At 40.4% G+C, this 20385-nt stretch overlaps 3 protein-coding genes across 3 annotated transcripts; 2 read left to right on the top strand and 1 right to left on the bottom strand.

The window, feature by feature from the left end:
- On the top strand, positions 1–7163 carry LOC102706346 (carbon catabolite repressor protein 4 homolog 6). Its single transcript, XM_040528246.1, has 15 exons — positions 1–136; positions 229–739; positions 1668–1831; positions 2181–2246; positions 2643–2695; positions 2866–2947; positions 3031–3065; positions 3343–3433; positions 3905–3997; positions 4127–4159; positions 4225–4313; positions 4442–5675; positions 6260–6345; positions 6444–6528; positions 6646–7163. The coding sequence occupies exons 1-15, from the start codon at positions 77–79 to the stop codon at positions 6697–6699; spliced, it is 2736 nt and encodes a 911-aa protein (XP_040384180.1). The 5' UTR covers positions 1–76; the 3' UTR covers positions 6700–7163.
- Positions 7164–10739: 3576 nt separating this feature from the next.
- On the top strand, positions 10740–13732 carry LOC102707162 (protein YIPF1 homolog). Its single transcript, XM_006644295.3, has 5 exons — positions 10740–10888; positions 11002–11122; positions 11210–11417; positions 12527–12794; positions 13231–13732. Exons 1-5 carry the CDS (start codon positions 10829–10831, stop codon positions 13435–13437), a joined length of 864 nt encoding a protein of 287 aa, XP_006644358.1. The 5' UTR covers positions 10740–10828; the 3' UTR covers positions 13438–13732.
- A 3292-nt stretch (positions 13733–17024) lies between these two features.
- LOC102706887 (N-alpha-acetyltransferase 50) lies at positions 17025–20300 on the bottom strand. Its single transcript, XM_006644294.3, has 3 exons — positions 19819–20300; positions 19279–19401; positions 17025–17755 (listed from the first exon to the last, which is right to left on the bottom strand). The coding sequence occupies exons 1-3, from the start codon at positions 20009–20011 to the stop codon at positions 17538–17540; spliced, it is 534 nt and encodes a 177-aa protein (XP_006644357.1). The 5' UTR covers positions 20012–20300; the 3' UTR covers positions 17025–17537.
- Positions 20301–20385: the final 85 nt, after the last annotated feature.

Here is a 20385-nt window from a genome sequence, read left to right as displayed (position 1 = left end):
ACTCGCCGAATGCGGCCGCGCCGAGGCCGCCGCCCGCCGCCGCCGCCGCCGCCGCCGTGAGCGCTTCGCCAAAGCGATGCGCCTCGTCCCCTGTGCCTCTCTACGCCGCGCCGCCGCCATGTCCGCCTACTACAACGTACTCCTCTGCGGACCAGGGTTGCTCCACCTCTTCCCCTTCCCTGAATCCCTCCTCGCCCCTAAACCCCTCTTTCTCGATCTCTCCTGCAGCCCCGAGGATCCGCTCGGCCGCGACGAGGCTACTCCGCGCGGCCCACGCCGCCTCCCCACGTCGACGACGCCGCCGGCGCCGAGCTCGTCAGCGGCGACTCCCACCACAGCGCGGTGCGTGCCGCCAACGATTCCCTCCGCCGCGGCGTGGGCGGCGGAGTCCGCCGGTCTCCGTCGCCGTACGGCTACGGAGCGCCGCAGCAGCCGCCGTACGGGGCCGTGCCGTATAACTACGGCCACCCGCAGCAGCCGGGCCCGCCGTACGGGGCCGTGCCCTACAACTACGGCCACCCGCAGCGGCTGCCGCCGGATCCTCAGTACGGCTACGGAGCCCCAGGCCCCAATCCATATGTCCAGGGACATCCTCAGCCGTACTGGCGCGCGCCAACAAATGCAGGGTTCCAGCAACCGTATGCTGGCTTCAGTCCTGCTACGCCGCATCAACCTCCAAGGCTAGCGGAGTACCGCCGACGGTGGCGATTTGCGCAGCATCGGCCACCACGGCACGCTGGTAACATCTTACAAAGCCAATAATATGTTGTCTCAATCCTTAGCATGTTTACAATGCATAGCAAACCATTAACTATCCATAGAGCACTTCTCTGAAATCAAAATAGTGTAGTCGTTTTTCGTTTTTGTGCAGTATTGTTTAGTATATCCATGATTGAAGTGTCCTGAAATTAATGGCTTAGTGGGATGCTTCTAGTATTAGCTGACATCATGGATATAATTTTCAATTTGATTTGAGCACTAGACTAGTTTTTGGACTATAGTTTCACTCGAAACATCAGATATGCCATGTGATGATGCAATGTATGAAATATGAAAGGAAAACATTTACTGTATGCCCCACAAGTCTTTCAAAAGTTTAGGTTTTCACACCTCAATTCTCAAGCTGGATGAAAACCTTCTAGACCAGATAAATCACAACCCCAAGAAACCAAGCCTGAAATAGAGTGTTTTTGACTGCACCACGTCCACTGCCATGCCAGCACTGATGCCACAGCAGGGCATTGAAAAAGTGATCCACTTTCTCTTTCCTTCTATTACTTTTTCCCATTTTCCTCAACTAAATCAATGTCACTTCTATTATCCTGTTCTTTGAGAGGATGATGGGCAAAGAGAATGGTAGAGGGAAATGAGAACAGGTCCATGGGCATGATCTGTGAGCAAACACTTTGTTTCAGGCTTATGGCTGTAATCTATCCAGTTTTAGAGTTGAGGGTGAAAACTAAATTTTGAAAGTGTTAAGGATGTGAAAGTATACCTTTTCCATATATGAATAATTCGGTAAGATAAGTACTCATGGACATGATGTATTTCGGACGAAGAGTATTGTAGTTGAGTAATCATTATGTGTATTAAACTGTTGTAAATTTTGAAATTACTGTACTGTGTTTTCCTTTGGTATATTGACTATTGGACTTTTGATTGTGCAGAGAGGTTTAAGGTTCTATCATACAATATCCTGGCTGATTACCTGGCCCAGGAGCACCAATTTCTTTATGAATGCATACCATCTTTCATCATGGATTGGAACTGGCGGAAGGAAAAGTTGGTGTTCGAGTTTGGCTTGTGGTCTCCAGATATACTATGTCTTCAGGTAATTTAGAGCTGCTGTGCTACAACATTTCAGAAGGTTTGTGCTGAACTGCTGATAAATAAATAGTTAAAAAGCAGTAATACAGTTTTGGAGCTAGTTATGTTATCATGGAATGTTGAAATTAGGAAAATGCAAGTCCATTAGTCTACATGGTCACTCCCTGCTAATTCAATAGCTCCATATGACATTGTCAACTACAAATCGTACAAAGGATAAACTTTGTTTGTTTCTTGACACTTATTGATGAATATAACATGTATGCTATGAAACATTCCTTTGATATTTCACTTTAGCAGCATAAATTATTTGATTTAATGGGATCTATATCGTCTCACATTAGACATTGTAGGAGGTCGACAATTTTACAGACCTTGAGCAAGCAATGGCAACTCGAGGATATGATGGTATATGGAAGGTACTATTCAATAGTTATAAAACCAATATTGTGCAAAAGCGTTGAAGTATAAATTTATTGTTATAATTTATATACACTAAATGTACTGGTAATTTGACTAATTCTTGGTCAAAATCTATAATATGCTTTTTTTTTTGTAAAAATCAAATATTCCCTGTAAAAAATTAACAGAGGGATTGCTTTATACTATTTTGCAGGCACTCATACTTTTTTTTCTTATGAATTGGACATTTTTGTGCAAAAATGGCTACTCCTAACTACTCATTTATACGTTACTTCATTTGATAACATGTGCAGAACTGAAACTTCATTAGTGTTTTGCTATTGATGAAATAATACAATTTCCTTAAAAGTTGCTTGACCGTATGTACACATTATGCTGGACTTTTGGTACAGATGCGAACTGGAAATGCTACTGATGGATGCGCGATCTTCTGGCGAACAGCTAGGTAGTCAATAATGCCTTTTCTTTCTTTTTTCTTTTCGAAAGAAAGAAACCCTTTGTGTGATACGGAGTACAGAATTATTTCTCATGATATTATAACAACATCAAAAAATTTACTTCAGATTTGTTATCATAGGGGTCCTTTCCATAAATCCAAACTTCTTCATCTTATAGGTTCCAATTGCGCTATAAAGAGGATATTGAGTTCAATAAGCTTGATCTTCGTGATAATGTTGCACAGATTTGTGTTTTAGAGGTGAGCTTGAATTGAAGCTTTCTGTGTGCTGCCAATCTTGCATGGCCCATATCCGCTAATCATTTCCTCATTCTATTTTCCAGTCAGTGACTCCAGGAAATATGCAAACTGAGTCTAGGTAATTGAAAGACTTCAAGAATTCCAAATGCATCACAGTTATGACAACGGGGTTATTATGTCTCCTTTTTATTAGTTGTTTCTGGCTTGTTGAGTTCCTATTCCACTTTCCTTTATTGTTTAAGAGAAAATTTCAGCACCCACATGGCCACATTGGTATTATTTATCCATCTTTCCATAACTATTCATTCATTATTATGCATAGCAAACAACAAGCTAAACGAAACAAAATGTCCATACATGAGTACTGAGTTATTATTATCCATCTTTATTTTCAGCCCTAGCCATCCACAACAAGCTAAACAAATTGTTGTATGCAATACTCATGTTCTTTACAATCCAAAGAGAGGGGACATCAAACTTGGTCAGGTATATTTCTTTATGGTGTGGTCATTCGTGAGTCTTAATTTCCAACAATAGTTGAGGCTTTTATACTATTTTTACCAGAATTAGCTTCTTGGCCTGAGCACATTTTAAAAATAAAAGCAAAAATAGTTTTGCATGCTTTTCTATTTTACCATTGCTAGAATTGAAGCTACATATGTTAATGTTATACCTTGTTAAACCTTAAGTACAGAGCCACAATGTACACTCTTTTCTCTTCTATTGTGATACCTGTTGCCTTCTGATGTTTTCTTAGCATCATTTTAGACTGTACATTGTTACCCCCCACCTTCTTGTTCGATGGTTATGGTCTTTTGCTATTATCCTGTTTCATCACTGAAACAAAGTATAACTGCATTACCTACTGTTCCATTCATCTATTGACCATCAATTCTTTGTTCATTATGCACCCTAATACAATATAGATTTTAAATGATTATTTTTTTATACTTACAGGTAAGGACGCTTCTTGACCGAGCATACACAATATCAAAGACGTGGAATGATTCTCCAGTAATAATTTGTGGAGATTTCAACTCTACACCCAAGGCAATATTCTAGTACCTTACTCTATGCATACAGATATGCATATCTGGTTCACTTTATTTCTTACACATTATATTAAATGCTTACATCTAAACAATGTCAAAATGTCTGACCCATTTCTTCCTCATTCAGAGTCCTCTGTACAATTTTATGCTGGAGCAAAAGGTAGAGAATTTTGTATTAACTTGAAATTGTATGTTTTAAGGAACTAAAACTTACTAATCATGCAGTTGAATCTGTCTGGGCTTGCAAAAAGTACTATATCAGGGCAGCAAACTAATACTTCACAGGGACTATATACTGGTTCTAACACATCTCGGTAAACCTTCTGCTTTACTGAAACATATATATTGAATTATGTTTTGGAGTTTGGACACCCTCTTTTGACAAATTATTGTGCATATTTCTAACCTAACTGGTCTTATTTGTTGCTTTTTGGTATTTCAGATTCTATCCGCCTTTTCCCACGACCAATGGTAGGGATGGTAGCATAACTTGTCCGAATGATCATAAACCTCAACCTGAAGCTAGAAATATGACAGAGAATTCTCTTCATTCTAGCAGAGAGTCAACTTTGACTAATACTGCTTCAGACTCTTGCTTAAATTCAGAGTCTAGTAGACGTGCTGACAACAATGTACCTTGTTCTGGCTCTACAAATCCTCATGAGCAAGAATTATCAGGCTGTGTGGAAGGTCCTACAAAGGATGCCCATACATCTGATGCTGAAGCACATAACAGCACCACTAACGGTGAAGAAATTGCGGTGGTTAACAACTCCAGTGAAGGATATGGAGTGATAAAAAAGGGCCCTGTAGAGGAAACTAACATTACAGAATTTCCATCTCCAATGCCAGTTTATGATGAGATTGTTCAGTCAGCTTCAATTGAAATAGTTGATAGAAGTTGCCTGCTGTCATCTTATGAATCATCTGAACCTAAAGATTCTGGTGAAAAATCAGCTGGTGGTAGCAATAACCATTCAAAAACCCTGGAAGACTTTCCTGATCATGTGATTTCTGAAAAAGCTACTTGTGCTTTTGATGGAAACAATGTCCAGTCAGATACACAGTTTGACAAATCAAAATACAAAACTGATGAACACGCCAGTGAGCCTATGTCTAATCAAAATAACTGCACGCCTAGTGAGTCAGGATCAACTTGTTTCAGTGATTCCCTGAAGTTTGCTGATACGCTTCATCAAATGAGTACTTTGAAGCTAGAAGAAAACAAGACTGAGTCAACTCACTTAGCATCACCACTAGAGCCTTCACATCACACAGATTGTGCCTTTTCGGACACTTGTGGCTCTCAATGTACAATTGAAATGATAAACAAGCATTCGGAATCACATTCATGTTCAGATGACTTTGGAAATCGTTCTCATGCTTTTGAGGGTGATGGAAAATCCAATGAAGTTGTGTGCCCAGTTGTGAACTCTGACCCTTCCTTCTTTGATGAGTTTTCTGGTGTTAATGAATCTTTACTTGAGGATGAAGGCCAACGGCAAACAACCTCAGATGGTTCATCTGCCCGGCAGCTGGTTACTTCTGATAAAAGGTATTACAATTATGATCCGTACAGGTGGATGCCAGATGAAATTAAAGCTGCTACCGGCAATGAAGAATGTACCTTCGTGGAGCATAATATGAAAATCCGGAGTGTCTACACAGAAGTGGAGGTAACTGCTAACTCATGTGGCCTGGCTGCATTTTCACCATCCATCTTTATAGTGAGAAACCAGCATGTTTCATCACTCTTTCTAAGTTGTTGCAACATGTGTAGTTCTCAACTCTATAAACTATAAACAAAGTAAATGGTACTTCATGTCATTTTCCCCTTTGTCTCACTTTGCAATAGGTTTAAGCAATATTTTCATTTTATACCACCCTAAGCGAACCAAAGGCTGTAGTTTTTCACTAGCCAGAGTTCACTTCCAGTTAACCGGATAACCACTGGCATGGTGCAATGCTGTGCTCTTGCCTGGTGTTGTAAATCAGAGAGTTGCTTGATTCATGGCGCAGACTGCAGACAACAGACTGGATAGGACCAACATGAGATTTGGCTGGTGCAAATTGCAATATTAGGGACTTTGGGTAGTGCAAAGTGAAAATATTGTTTGAAACCGGTGCAGAGTAAAATACAGGACAAATAGCTAGTGTAAAGTGCATTTTTTCTCTTTTTTATAGAATAATGTTCTAGAACCAATAAATTCCTGGCAATCAAGTGAAACAATTGTGATTATGATAACTACTGCTCAATCAGGATTTCGAAGGGACAAAAGATGCCAACAAGGAGCCGCTAGTAACAAGTTACAACAGAAAATTTATGGGAACAGTAGACTACATATGGTATGTATGCTTTATTGGAATTCCTATGCTATTGCCACTAGTATTGAACTCTCTAATTACCTCTATACTTAATCTTGCAATTTCTGTAATAAATAAAGGGTTTCCGAAGATCTGCAGCCTGTTCAAGTGCTAGATACGTTTCCGAAAGAAATTCTGAAACAAACAGTTGGGTTCCCTACAAAGGTATGACCACATATGTTACCTTTATCATTGAACCGAACCCTTTACCAATTTTATCAAATAATTGTTATATCTTCATGGTTGTACTCTAATCCGTGCCGTTCTTTTGTTGCTTGACAGAAATGGGGAAGTGATCATATCGCTTTGGTTTGTGAATTAGCATTTACAAAATAATGCTTCTCAGACAGGCAAATAGGGGTTTTGCCTTCGGAGCGGGGATAGGTGCCTGCCTACATAAACAGCAACTACCCTGCACAAACCCCAGGAAAAAGAATCCTGGAACTATTAATGACTATTTATCCATTAGAATATAGGACAGTACATTGTTTTTTCCCTAATCCAATAGAAGAACGCATCATATCTTATTTAACCGGTATGCTTTCCAATTGTACATGAGGCGGCAACAGAAACACTTAAAGTATGGTTTTGATAGCATGAGTCACTCCCTGTAAAACTTTCTAGTCTTGCCCGGAATTTATGCAGGACAAGACATACAGTATGGAACAGGGGTAGTATTTGGCTAAATGCTCCAAACAAAGACCCTAACATGTGGTGATGTCAACATACCACCTTAAGCTTTTTATGCCTTTCTTCAGAGCATTGGGACACCTAAGCCAATATCTGGCAATACAATGTTTTGCCGTGCACTTGGTCGTCAAGTATGCTAACTATCCTAGAGGGAATCGTGAGCTTGAACGATGCAGGTTTGGTGAAGAATTAGCTACTTGAACATGATTCGCTGAACATCTTGTTTTCCCTAAGCCACTAATTCACTGAACAGTTGAAGAAGTTTCTGGCTTATACTATTTCAGACTGAGGGCTCCTTTGGGGAAAAAAAAAGGAATTTTGAAGGACTAGATTCCTATAGAAAAAAATTCCTATATGACTCTTTGGAACAAAAGAATCTCTCTTTCAAATTAAAATTTCTTAGGAATGCTTTAAAACAAGGAAATTTTGGAGGATTTTGAACATGAGGTCTAACCTATTGAAAAAAAATCCTTTTATGTCTATATCTCTTCTATTTCATGTATTTTCCTCTGCTCGATCCAAACAATTATTTGTACAGTTCTCCTGTATTTCTGGGATCCATACAATTTGGTTTTGATATGGAACTCTACTTCTGTATTTTTCCTATTGATTAAATTGCACTTAAGATACACGAACTCGTGGTCTAGGTGCAAAAAGGCATAACATCGTGCAAATTGTGTACTTCGGTGTAACTTTCTTGATCAGTACGAATCAGGGTAAAACCAAGGGTTAATTCGTTCCATGCTACTGTAAATATGACTATTTATAGAAATGCCATTACAATTCGCGTATTTGGATGAGTGTCACCACTATTTTTCCAAATTAGATCTATGCCACTGCCGTAACTTTTTCCATCCACTCCGTCATCTCCCCTACTTCCGGCCGCCACCGAAGTCGCCTTCCAGCCGCCGCCGAAGCCGTCGTTCGGCCACCGCTCGACCAGGCCACCACCGTCGCTGCGTCGAGCCGTCCAGATATGGCCGGAAGTTGGTCACCGCCACCGTCCGAGAGTCGTCGTAGTCGGCCTCCGTCCCGCCCCGCACACCCGCCGTCGGCCTCCGCCCTGCCCGCCGTCGGCCTCTGCACACCCAGTCCACCCCGTCGGTAGCCTTCGGCCTGCACGCTCGCCGCCGACCTCCTGCCCTGCCCCGCACACCCGCCGTCGGCCTCCGCCCTGCCCGCCGTCCCGCCCCGCACACCCGCCGTCGGCCTCCGCCCTGCCCGCCGTCCCGCCCTGCACACCCGCCGTCGGCCTCCGCCCTACCCGCCGTCGGCCTCTGCACACCCAGTCCACCCTGTCGGTAGCCTTCGGCCTGCACGCTCGCCGCCGACCTCCTGCCCTGCCCCGCCTTGTTGCTCGTCGTCGCCGCCCTCCTCGTCGCTCGCTGTCACACACGGCGGCCGCACCAACCTCCCTCTCGGCCCCGCCTTGCTACTCGCCATCGCAGCCCTCCCCGTCGCTCGCTGTCGCACACGGCGGCTAGCCGTATGGATCTAATTTGGAGGAGAAGGAAGGAAATGGAAGAAAGAAGGATCTAATTTGAGAAAATAGTCGTGACACCCATCCAAATACGCGAATTGTAATGATATTTCTTTGAATAGCCATATTTATAGTGATATGGAACGAATTAACCCTAAAAACAATACGTGCGCCCAAAATAATATAGCAAGGTGATAAAATGGATACCAAGTCACCTCCTGCACTATCTCGGTCCACTTCTAGTTTGCTTTTCTTTAAAAGAAAATCCACGTGTGTTATAATTTCTGTTATGCATATTCTATCACCCACACCACCTCTAACGTTGTCCAATGCTCAACAAGACGACCTACAATCATGAAATTGCACCGACCTAAGAGGAGGTACATAGTGACTATGAGCCAGCTATAAACATATTTTAAAGAAATAAGATAGGAGATAGAAAAAGAGTGAGCTACTAATTTGCTCCAAGATATAATCGTGTGTATGACAGGTGAGACATGGTAGTATATGTTTTATAGGTAGCTATTGTATAAATTAACTATTAAATTAGCTATAGATGAATTGGAGCTAGTATTTGGCTATGCTATTGAACTTGCTCTAAGTCAACGGCCAAAAGTGCTAGTAGTAGATATTGCCATATTGGTGTCACACTAATCGGGTCATGCTGCGTTACTATGTGGCAAGTATGAGCTAAGAACATGCATATATAAGATGACACTGATATGTATAGGTGAAAAGTTACACACATGAGTTGATCATTAATAGCTGATCATAACATGAGAGCTTCACATATTATTCACATATTAGTATGGTAGGAGAACATAAGTTTATTTTATCTCACTTTTGGGAGTCAGCGAATACTTTTTAGCAACTATAACAATCCGGATAAAGAACGGCGTTGGCGTAGACGAAAGGAGGTGCATGACACACGGCGTGCTACGTAGACCGACAGTACGTACGAAAACTATCATACGTGTAGCATCGTTCTTTACCCTTGCTTCGTACGTCGTACGGACTAAACAAGTTTTTGCACCAGATGCACGATTTACAAACTGTTGCATCTGTTTATATTCACTGTACAGGTTTGTGTACAATGAATGCAATTTATTCTTTCCTATTCATATGTTCTGACGACACTCGTGCATTCTAAAGAAACCTTGAATCATGATTTTAATTAAATAGCCGGTAAAATTTTTCATTGAATGAAGAGTCGTAGCCGGTGAATTTTTTCATTGAATGAAGAGTCGGGGGTAACCGTAAGCAAACCAAACAACATATTTATAAATAAAAAATAATTTATAAATAATACTTTCATATATGTATTCTCAATGATCTAAAAGTAGGCTGGAAAATAAACTTTGGTGAAAAAAACACAAAATCAACTTTTAAATTTAAAATAAAAATTTTAATTTTAACTTATAAGCACCGGTAGAATAAAAACAAACAGGTGTCGGCTCAGTAGCGAGTTCTTACCAGGTTTGAATCGTAGATGGTCAAACTAGACTCCTGTGTTCCTCGTTAATTTGCAAGCACTGATTGGACTGGTTAATATCAAACGAATATACCAGTATTTTCTTTCTCACATATTTTCCCCAAATGCAAACTACTCCGAATTAGTGTGCATTAAGGGCACTTCAATCACATTTTGTAAAATCACTATTGATTTCCTCATCGTCGTACGTGCTAAATAGCCTAAAAGTTGGTTACACGAGCACTTGAAAGAGCTACGTCGTTCCTCCATTTTTTATTTAAGGCCTTTAACTTTTGAACCATCATTCATTTTATCCATTTTTTCAAATATAAAAAAATTATAAGTTATATTTAAAACATACTATTTAATGATAAAAAAATAATGATTGTGTGTGTTTTTAATAGATGGATTTTCAAAAGGTAAGATTGTTAAATAAGAAAAACTAAAATGAGTACTTAATAAATTATTATTTCCGCCCCAAAATATAATGTTGCTTAGTAGATTAAGGTTGAAGAATGTGGATGGATAGGAGGGCAGATGATCGATAAAATAAAAAAATCCTGAATAAAAGTGAATGATGATACAAATATTATGAATAGTGCTAAAATTTAAATGTTAGAAATAATTAATACCTTTTTAGACCGTCACAGTAGATGACGGGGGTTTAGCTGCTGCTAACACCGACACTGTTCGCGCCAGGTTATAACTGACGCGAGCAACGAGATCCGAATGAAACCCTCCCCCACTTGCCTAACCCCCACCCCCACCGCGACGCCGCTTTTCCCCGCCTCGAAGCATCGTCGTCCACCCCGTCGCCGGCGAAGATGATGCCCGGCGGTGGCTACACCGCCCTCGACGACCCCAAGGCCTCCGGATCCGTCCCGGTAAGCGCCCATCACCACCAGCAGGGAACCCCCGCCCTGGTTACCGCCTCTCCCCCCATCGGTTTCCTCCTCCCTCACTGCCCCCTGACCTCCTTTCTCCCTCGGGTTCGCAGGCGGCGGCGGGGCCAGATCCGCCGACCATCAAGTTCGCCGACTCCAACCTCCAGACCTTCCCGCCGTCCGAGGCCAAGGGCAAGATCTCCGGCGCCTACCGCCCGCCCACCGACGCGGACGGTCAGATCAGATCGCTCCCGTCTCTCCGTCTAACCCCACTCTTCGTCTGGATCTGACTCTTGCTCCTGTTGCTCTCTGGCTGCGCAGACTCGTTCTCCTCCAAATCCGCTGGCGGCCGAGGCGGCGGCGCTGGGTCGGACGATGCCGGGCAGGGCGGCTGGTTCCGGATGTTCTCCGTCGCGGCGTACAAGCGCTACTTCGACGTCGACACCTCCGACGTGGTGGAGAGGATCTGGGAGTCCGTCTTCCCCTTCCGCGGCACCTTCACCGAGAAGACCTCCGAGCACCCCGACCTGTATGCCTCTATGGCCGAACTCCTCCTTACTATAGTACCGTTCGCGTTCGAATTGTTGCAAAGATCTTGACTAGACTAGAATGTTGACTAGACTAGAATGGGCTTTTAGATTGCAATTCAAATTGATGCAGAGATCCACTGCTCAGGTAGCGGATGAGATTATAGTACTAGACCAGAATTGGTTTTACTTTGCATTCGAATCGATGCAGGGATGAGATTATAGTGTTGAATAGGCTAGAATAGTTTTTATTGTCCACGATTTTCAACAGGGTGTATACGGGTTCATAATACGATTATTTTCGAAGAACCATAATGCAATTATGTCTAGTCTGGTATTTATGAGGTGTTCGTCACGTAGGTGTAAGAATGGGGGATTTGAGTTCATGAAATAATCGCTGATTGTTCCAACAGCCTAGTTTTTTGGATACCAGGATGTCTTGCATTTGGTTAAGAGGGAGTAGGGCATGTTGCTGCCATTTCCTAAGTTGATAGATAGAAATATAGAATACTTATCTCTGTGTACACTGGGAATTTGTTGTTTTCCCATTACTCTTAATGTTAATTTAGTTCAGTGAGAAAGCATGGTAAATTTCAAGGACTTGCCTTAACAAAGATGCAAAAAAAGACAGGATTTTCCTTTAGCCTATGGCCCCTAAACTCTTTTATATTATTTATAATGACAATTTCCCGTGATTGGATCATTTGATTCTATTTTTCATTCCAAAGCTTTGTAAAGTATTAACTTTCAGTTGAAAATATCTTGGTTTGTTTCGTCTCAATAGTTTACGATAGCAGTTCTAAGGTTGCCTTTTTAATGTGCCTGTGTTCAACATCACCATATAGCGTCAACACAAAGTAAACTTGAATGTGCTGCCACAATTCATGCTTCATGCAAATAATAGTAAAACTCTATACCATGGCAAACTATTAATCAGTGAGATAAGCATATGTAATGACAGTGGGATATCATTAATCATTTACAAATAGAATGTGTTTCGATATCAGCTAGCCATGGAAGACTCTGTGCTCGTGGAATCAGTTGTTGAGCTTTTTGTCAGTTGAAACATGGTTATATGCCTGCTAGTTCTTATTTGAATTAAATTTTGTAGATATGGGCCATTCTGGACATGCACCACCCTTATTTTCGTTGCTGCATCCATTGCCACATTTGTCACCTACCTGTCCCACAAATGGCATAAGAAGGAGTGGAACTATGATATTAACCTGGTTACATGGTCTGCTGGCTTATTCTATGGCTACGTGACATTTGTTCCCCTTGGCTTATACGTCATCCTTAAGTACTTCTCAGCACCTGCTGGACTAGTGCAACTATGGTGCCTGTATGGATACTCTCTGTTCATCTTCATTCCAGCATCGGTAAGGAAAATCGTGAAACATAAGACTGTACGAAGTTTTCTTTTGACAGTATTGTTGATGTTATTATGGTTAATTGTATAGTTCAAAGGCCTCCATTCAGTTTTATTTAAGTGCACTGGATTATAATGTTACAAAGCAATCATTTCCAGTTTGCAGTATCTAAGAAGTTGCTCTACCATATAAAAAAGTAATTGCTCTATTTTATATAAGAATAAATTCGTTACCATGGACAATAGTTTTTGTTCTGTAAACTGTATATGCTATTTGCTGATTATCTATCAAGGAAGTTGTCTATTATCTGTATTCTACCATACCATATTAACATGAAACCCGATTTATTGTTTACTTATCTGTTTAGAAACTTCATATATTTTGCATGAATTTGCACCTGAATTTAAATTGGACTGGAACGTAACACACTCTTTCCGTGTGACAGCTCCTGTCTATTGTGCCGATAGAAATATTCCGGTGGGTGATTGCTGGCGTCGCTGGGTTTATGTCTGCTACCTTCGTTGCTATGAATCTGCGTGCTCACATTGTAAATTCTGGAGAGCGATGGTTCTTGATCGTCGCAGGGATATTCTTGTTGCAGTTGGGGCTAGCTGTTTTGCTGAAACTCTATTTCTTCACGATAACTGTATAGGGACTGCCATATTTGCTTGTATTAGTCAGGAATGGATATACAGTTTTTCCAGGTCGAATTGATCCCCGATCCGTTGATGTAATTTTCCAAGTATACAACCATCTTACATGTGACATTGTGACAAGACGGAAAGACCACTTCGCTAGTCTATGAAACTCATATTACAAACAAAGGGTTGGTCTTGCATTGTTACGAGGTTAAGGCTTAAATAGCCTCCTTTTGTAGCCCATTTATGTTCCATCATTTTAATCAATTAATAATTACAAATGGAGGTGTCGTTGGCTCCCTTAATTAACTGCTAACATAAGGATTGATGCTCCTGCCGTTGCCGTTTGTTCTGCAACTAAGATGTATCTTTTTCGTGCAGTGCAATTCGTAGCACGAAGAATTAAACAATTTATTGGTTGACAATGGATCAGGATAATCGCTATAGTGCGTAATAAACAGTAACTAGCTGCCTTTGGATGTTTAACTGAATGTTAAAGATGAACCAATATTTACCCTAATTACATGATTTCTCACTAGCGAGGGGTGTCAGTTTCTTGCACTGAATTTATCTTGATTGATTTATGCACTTATTATTATATAAACCTTCGTTTAAAAATATTTTTCAAACTAAGCGCATGCTCTAAATAGCTAAACATGTTTACCTACTCATCGATTTTTTAGCACACTTTTCAAAATACGTATGTTTCATAAAAGACTTTATATATAGTAATATAGAGGTTGTTTTTAAAAAAGATTAAATCCAAATTTTAAGTTTTAATAGTTAATACAAAATCAAACGCACGCTAATCATGTTTCTCGTTGTGTGCGGCTAATTAGCCAAAATCGCCCTTTGAAAAGAACGCGACGCCTTCATCTTCCGTTGACAGCGCTGACGCCCGACCTAACACAACCAAACCTTACACAACCAACCATCTCTCTATTTGTCTCCTCGCCCATTGCTGACAAGGAGACCTAAACGGCATGTATATAGTCAAACGGTTAATCAGAATACAGAAGATTAGTCGGAATTATATATAAATTAATTGTTTCATAATTACATGTGTTCATTTATAAATCACAGAAGTGTTAGTCTAGTATACTTAAATGATGTCAATGTGTTCTTGAAATCTAAGAAATATATGCGTGTGTGTCTTGAGTTCTTGACTTCGTTAGTACTAGAAAAGAAGAACATATACCTGTGCCTATTTCAGATATGGTCCACACGGAACTGATAAATGGAGTGATTGTGAAAAAGTCAAATAGTATATTTATAAACAAAAAATAATCTATGAATAAAATATATATATATATATGTGTGTATTATTATTAATCTAAAAGCCAAAACTAGAAAATAAACTTCAATGATAAAAATATAAATCAACTCCAAATTTAAAATCAAAAATCTAATTTTTGACTTATAAACTTCTAATTTTAACTAACGTGGACATATGCATTATCAACGGTGTGCAGACAAAAACAGTCGTAGCAGTAACGATAAATTAGAAATATACATGCGAACGACAAACCATGAACTGCGATATCTATACTCTATGAAAAGGAGTAGGACGAGTCTGCCATCACCACACCCTCACACTGTAGGTTACCTACAGTTTAGCCCTTAAATTTTTTATATTAAAACCAGTTAAATATAGATTGATATCAACATATAAATTTAAATTAAGGTGACTATTTCATATAAAAAATTAATAACATATTATAAAATTTGTAGCAATGCACGAATATTTAACTAGTATATAGGAAATTAGCAATGTCATGATCGTCTCTAGGTACGTTCTAAAAATAAAGCAGCCGAAGAGATTAATCTAGAGAATATCTGGTATTCTTTTGGCGCTGAAGCCGTGTGAGCTAAAGGTCGGTCTCTTTACGGCTGATTTGTCGGTAACATTGATACCCCGCGCGTTACGACGGAATCGTTACGACGGAATCTGTAGATATCGATGAGTTATATATATATATATATATATATATATATATATATATAGCTGGACAACAGCAAAAGGTGATTGTATTTAAATATTTTTGTTACAGAACATTTAGAGCAAAACTGTAATAAGTTGTACAATGCATTAAATTGTGTAGTCATGCAATTGTTGCACATGTTCTTTACTTGTGTTCTGAATATTAGGTAATTATGCATTGACTCTAGATCAAACTGTTTTTTAATTTCTGACAGACTCATATAAAATCATGCCTAGGAGTGGTAAGACCAAGACCAATGGATTCTTTCACAACCTAATTCATTCCTAATATATTTTTAGCTCAAATGTTTGTAAAATTTCAGCCTATATCTTTTTGAACACTTCGCTTAAATTTTATAGGCCAACAAATTGCACCTATTACCATCCCCTAGGATATTGGTCTAATGCCAACAATATTGCTACAGTGAGAACATTAATAAAAAAAAGAAGCACCAGTAGATAGGGAAGAAAGGAGCATTGTTTGGATGGGGAAGAGAATGAAAAATGTTACAGAAAACACATCAATTAAAAAGGGATTAGATAAGAAGCAAGGGGCGCATCAATTAAAAAGGGATTAGATAAGAAGCAAGGAGAGAGGGCTGCAAACATCAAGGGGAGCAACGGTGAGCTGTTAGCTCAAAGCAGTCGAACAATGACCTAGATGGATATCACTAATTGCACTTATTAGGGGTGAAATTTAATAGGTATATGAAGAGATAAATCTAAATTTTAGAGAATTTTTTTTGCAAAAAGTTTTATATTTAATTCTCCTCTGTTTTTTTATCAATATCGAACTCTTTAAGTATTTTCCTCTCTTGAAGATTTATTTTCAATTTAAATTTCATTATTCATCTTCCTCAAACATCCCTAAGGACCCACGTCTTCAGAGTCCATAAAGTAGTCATCATCAAAATTCAAATACACCACAAATTATTCATTTGAACTCCATCTAATAAGCCATGAGCACCACTCAATAACTCATGGCTCTAACTGCCACGATTCGGTGAGTATGATAATTACGATTTAAATGTTGACGACCCGAATACGATTGTACAAGACGTTATTGTGTTGCATCTTAACGATCGATACAACTTTACGTGGATTGTTGATCTTGCCGATATATATCAACATTATTCTCGCAAGCAAATAGAAGAAATAAGCAAGAACAAGTTAAAAACAATATGACATTACAAGTACGAACTGAATACAATTGATAAGTTGAGTACATGGCAAATTAATGAAGTTAAATGGTCTTTTCATGAGAAGAAATATAATCGAGTCAATGAACCCTAGTAGCGGTAGTGGTTCTTAGACAAATTAATCAACTCCAAATCAGCGCCAACTCCATAATGGCCTTATTTGCAGATCTTTGAAGCGCCAAGTCCAACTCAGCGTCCACCATCTCCAGCCTCTCTAGGTAGGCTGTGATCAATAGATGTCTTCTTTCTTCTCCTGGTTGCTTCACAGGTAGAAGGCCGCTCCCACCATTACGTCTCCCACCGAATATTGAAGTTAAAGTTATAATTATGAAAAATTCCCAACCTTTTTTTTGTACATTTTTAACCATTTTCATCCCTAATTTTCCACCATATGACGGATAAAAGACCACGATCCAATGCAGAAACATGTAAATCATCTGTCTGATGGCATTATTGGCGTTTGTTGATGGTAAATCATTGAAAAATCCTACTACATAATCTGTCCACTATAATCCAAAAGCTTCTTTTTCAAACAGTAGTAAGAGATAGTCTGTCTAGCTATTCCATGAAGCAAAGAGTGCAAATATTCCAGTCGAATACGAGTTCGTGAAGAAGCATACAGACATTACTTGTGGTGACGCATACGCACAAAAGAGAGAGAGATGATTTCACAAGAACAGGGGGTAAAATCTGCAAACTATTAGAAAGTCACTCATGTTCATGGGTTTGGGATATGGGTGTAAAGAAAACAGTCAATGTGAACGACATCTCAGTGCTGTAGCAAGGCTGCTGTAGTTCTTGAGTGTCTGTAACAACGTTAGCACCCATAGCGTGAAAACACAGCACAAACTGCGGCAGGATCACAACTATCTCCCCACAACTTGGTGGTGCCGTCGTGGTGGTGGTATTGTCACAAAAGGAGAGTGGTGGTTGCTCATTTCTTTGTAGCAGCCTGGACAATAAATTTGGTAAGAACATAGCAATCCGGCGGCGTGATGTTTTTATAGTATTTTTCTATTGTCTTCGTAATTTCAAACCCAAACTTCTTGTAGAAAGCAATGGCATCATCATTGTTCGTCTGAACATGCAAGTATATCTCAGGGATGCTCTGCTTCTCACAAAGATCTATGACATGATTCAGCAGCTTCGAACCTGTGAAAATTAAACCAAGCAATTATAAAACATAAATATTCTATGCATTGGCCCTAAAAAAGGCTATTGCTATTTCCAAATGCAAACCATCAATTACTACACATAGAGTGCAAACTTCAAAAGTACGAACGTTTAGGAATTGTTATTTCAATATTGGGTAGTTAACAAAAAGTGAAGTTTCATACTCATTTACTTACTATGCAAAAATTTACATTGTTGTGTGATACTCGGATACTGGTAGCAAATAAAAAATAGTTGCTACACAACCAACATTGCTGATTAGTCGACTAATTTCAGCATCCCCATTCTGAAATTTTCTAGTTGTCCTTTTCGAAATTAAGTTAAAAATAAAATCTTGACTTCAGTATTTTGATGATTTCCATGTGGCAAGTGCTAGGAAATAATTGCAACCAGCCATAAGTGTCCTAAATTGGTTTCAAAATAATTCAGTTATGGATGGGATTCAGCACCACCAACAGGCCAGGTCTTCATGTGTGGCTCAATATGATAAAGGGTATCCTTAGCACATACATAACAGTTACAAGAACTTCTTATCTAGTTATGTATTGGTTGAAAAGAATCAATCAGTTAAGATATTTTTATGTGGCTTGCCTCATACATAACACGGCATCCTTGCACAATTGGACATCAAGAAATAACCAAAAAGCCCCTACTATATATCAGTTCTATGCCGCAGGCATGCTTTTATCTAGTATGATAGCATCGGTACTAACTTACCGGTGTCTGCTCAACCTCCCACTTATCATTCATATCCACTTCGCAACCAAAGAAGCCCACTACATAGCAACTTTCCAAAACTGACAGACTTTCATATCAAATAGACAATGCTAATCCACTTTTCTTAAAAATGAGAAGTGTTGACAGAAGATTTTGTAATTACACAGTTGGTGCAACGCTAGACTATGTTAGATTCTGAAACTGTCTTCTGTCATGTACGGAATTTCAGCCAAGAGACTGCTATATACAGTTAACATTGGCAATACCTTAAAATCTAAGGGTCCTGAAATTCATGAACAAAACAGTATGTTTTAGTGATGAAATGAAACTAGCTATGCAAGGCCAACCTTGTGTTTTCAAAGTAAGCTCCTATAGCTGTCTAGTTAAAAAAAATTAGCAGAAAACATTACATAAAAAGCTAGTTATAAACATATAATGCTACAATGATTGGATGATAAGGGTAAATCATGAGTTTTATCACACGGCGACTATTTAGTCTTGCTCTTATTGGAGGTATTCTCACAAGGTATTGTACCTTGGAGAACGAAAGAAAAAAATTACAATCCCTAAGGCATCGATTGAGCATTGGAGCTAACCAAAGGCTGAAATTAGAAGTTGAGGTCTTACTGTGAGCAAATTATTAAACTGTTGCTTAATAATTACTAACTGTAGAGAACAGAAGCAGTGATTATACATGAACTAGGTTAAACGAAACAATGCTTAACAGAAATCCAACAGCAAACAGAACAAGCTATTAATATAACTCAAAACAAAGAAATTCTCACCGATCCCAAGACCGCGATACGGTGCCAGTACCCCCAGCGTCATGATATAAACACAGACTGCTCCTCCTTCCTTCTTCTCCAGGCGACACGCAATTGCCCCAACGCATATATCACTATAATAAGCTACATATACAGGGAGGGAAAAAAAACAGAAACAATTGTTAATCAGTGGCAGCAGCAGTACAATCCATCCAAGACACCAGTAGAATTATGCATCTTTCTGAACCTAATTGCACATAGACACACTCTAATCAATCCTACACCCTAGTTTAACATCATGGCTACTTAGAACCTCCAAAAGCATCACATTTACGAAGCAACTCCTCTAGTCAGCACCCAAATCCTAATGTTTATCGATGTCCCCCTCACGAACTCGTTTTCCTTGGCACTCTACCGTAGATCCCAGCACTGGAACGCGTTACGTCCCAAAACATGCGAGCATCCGACGCAAATGAACTCGTGCCCGGCGGGCCGGATGCGGCGCGTCATAGTATTAGAGGATGGAAGAACAGGGGAAGGGATAGGGGTAGGCGCGCGCACCGAGCTTGGAGAACTCCTTGGAGGCGATGGTGTCCTGGTAGTACTTGTCGTTGTAGCGGACCGGGAAGAGCGCCGTGTTGAGCTTCTTGAGCTGCATCACGTTCTTGTCCCGCACGCCGTCCAGCGACGTCCGGTCCACGCCGCCGCCGCCCTTCTCCTTGCTCGCGGCGGCATCCCCTTCCCCGGCGCCCATCCTCGCCTTCCCCCCTCCTCCAACTCTCCCTCCCTTTCCTCTCCTCTCCTCTCCTCTCCTCTCCTCTTCCGTGGGTGGAGTTTGCGTGCGAGGCGGTGCGAGGGAGGAGATGCTGCAGCGGCGGCGGCGGCGGCGGCGGCGGCGGTGGCGGAGACGGCGGGCGGCGGGTGCGTCTCGCTCTCGCAACCAAAAAACCCTTTTCCGCTCGTTTGCCGCTTCGCCTCTACCGCGTAATCTCACTGATCTGTGGGCCCTGTCATGCAGTGACCAGGAAGGGTTTGTTGGTCGTGTTGCGTGCCTCCGCAACTTGATCGAGCGGTGGTGCGTTATTTATTAAGGGCCTATTCGTTTTAAATTATTTACAAAGGAAAAGT

This window comes from Oryza brachyantha, chromosome 1, assembly GCF_000231095.2.
Source record: "Oryza brachyantha chromosome 1, ObraRS2, whole genome shotgun sequence".
Taxonomy (NCBI): domain Eukaryota; kingdom Viridiplantae; phylum Streptophyta; class Magnoliopsida; order Poales; family Poaceae; genus Oryza; species Oryza brachyantha.
Note: the sequence above shows the minus strand (reverse complement) of the source record. Positions and strands in the feature narration are given on the sequence as shown.

What these genes read in the sequence shown, in the direction of transcription:
- LOC102706346 (XM_040528246.1), top strand. Translation starts at nt 77, where the DNA reads ATGCGCCTCGTCCCCTGTGCCTCTCTACGCCGCGCCGCCGCCATGTCC. An exon ending in ACTGGTTCTAACACATCTCG is followed by an intron (nt 4,314 to 4,441) that starts GTAAACCTTCTG and finishes TTGGTATTTCAG; the next exon opens with ATTCTATCCGCCTTTTCCCA. An exon ending in GGAACAGTAGACTACATATG is followed by an intron (nt 6,346 to 6,443) that starts GTATGTATGCTT and finishes TAATAAATAAAG; the next exon opens with GGTTTCCGAAGATCTGCAGC.
- LOC102707162 (XM_006644295.3), top strand. Translation starts at nt 10,829, where the DNA reads ATGATGCCCGGCGGTGGCTACACCGCCCTCGACGACCCCAAGGCCTCC. An exon ending in AGGCCTCCGGATCCGTCCCG is followed by an intron (nt 10,889 to 11,001) that starts GTAAGCGCCCAT and finishes TCGGGTTCGCAG; the next exon opens with GCGGCGGCGGGGCCAGATCC. An exon ending in TCATCTTCATTCCAGCATCG is followed by an intron (nt 12,795 to 13,230) that starts GTAAGGAAAATC and finishes TCCGTGTGACAG; the next exon opens with CTCCTGTCTATTGTGCCGAT.
- LOC102706887 (XM_006644294.3), bottom strand. Translation starts at nt 20,011, where the DNA reads ATGGGCGCCGGGGAAGGGGATGCCGCCGCGAGCAAGGAGAAGGGCGGC. An exon ending in CAAGGAGTTCTCCAAGCTCG is followed by an intron (nt 19,402 to 19,818) that starts GTGCGCGCGCCT and finishes CTGTATATGTAG; the next exon opens with CTTATTATAGTGATATATGC. An exon ending in GTATCGCGGTCTTGGGATCG is followed by an intron (nt 17,756 to 19,278) that starts GTGAGAATTTCT and finishes TAATTTTCACAG; the next exon opens with GTTCGAAGCTGCTGAATCAT.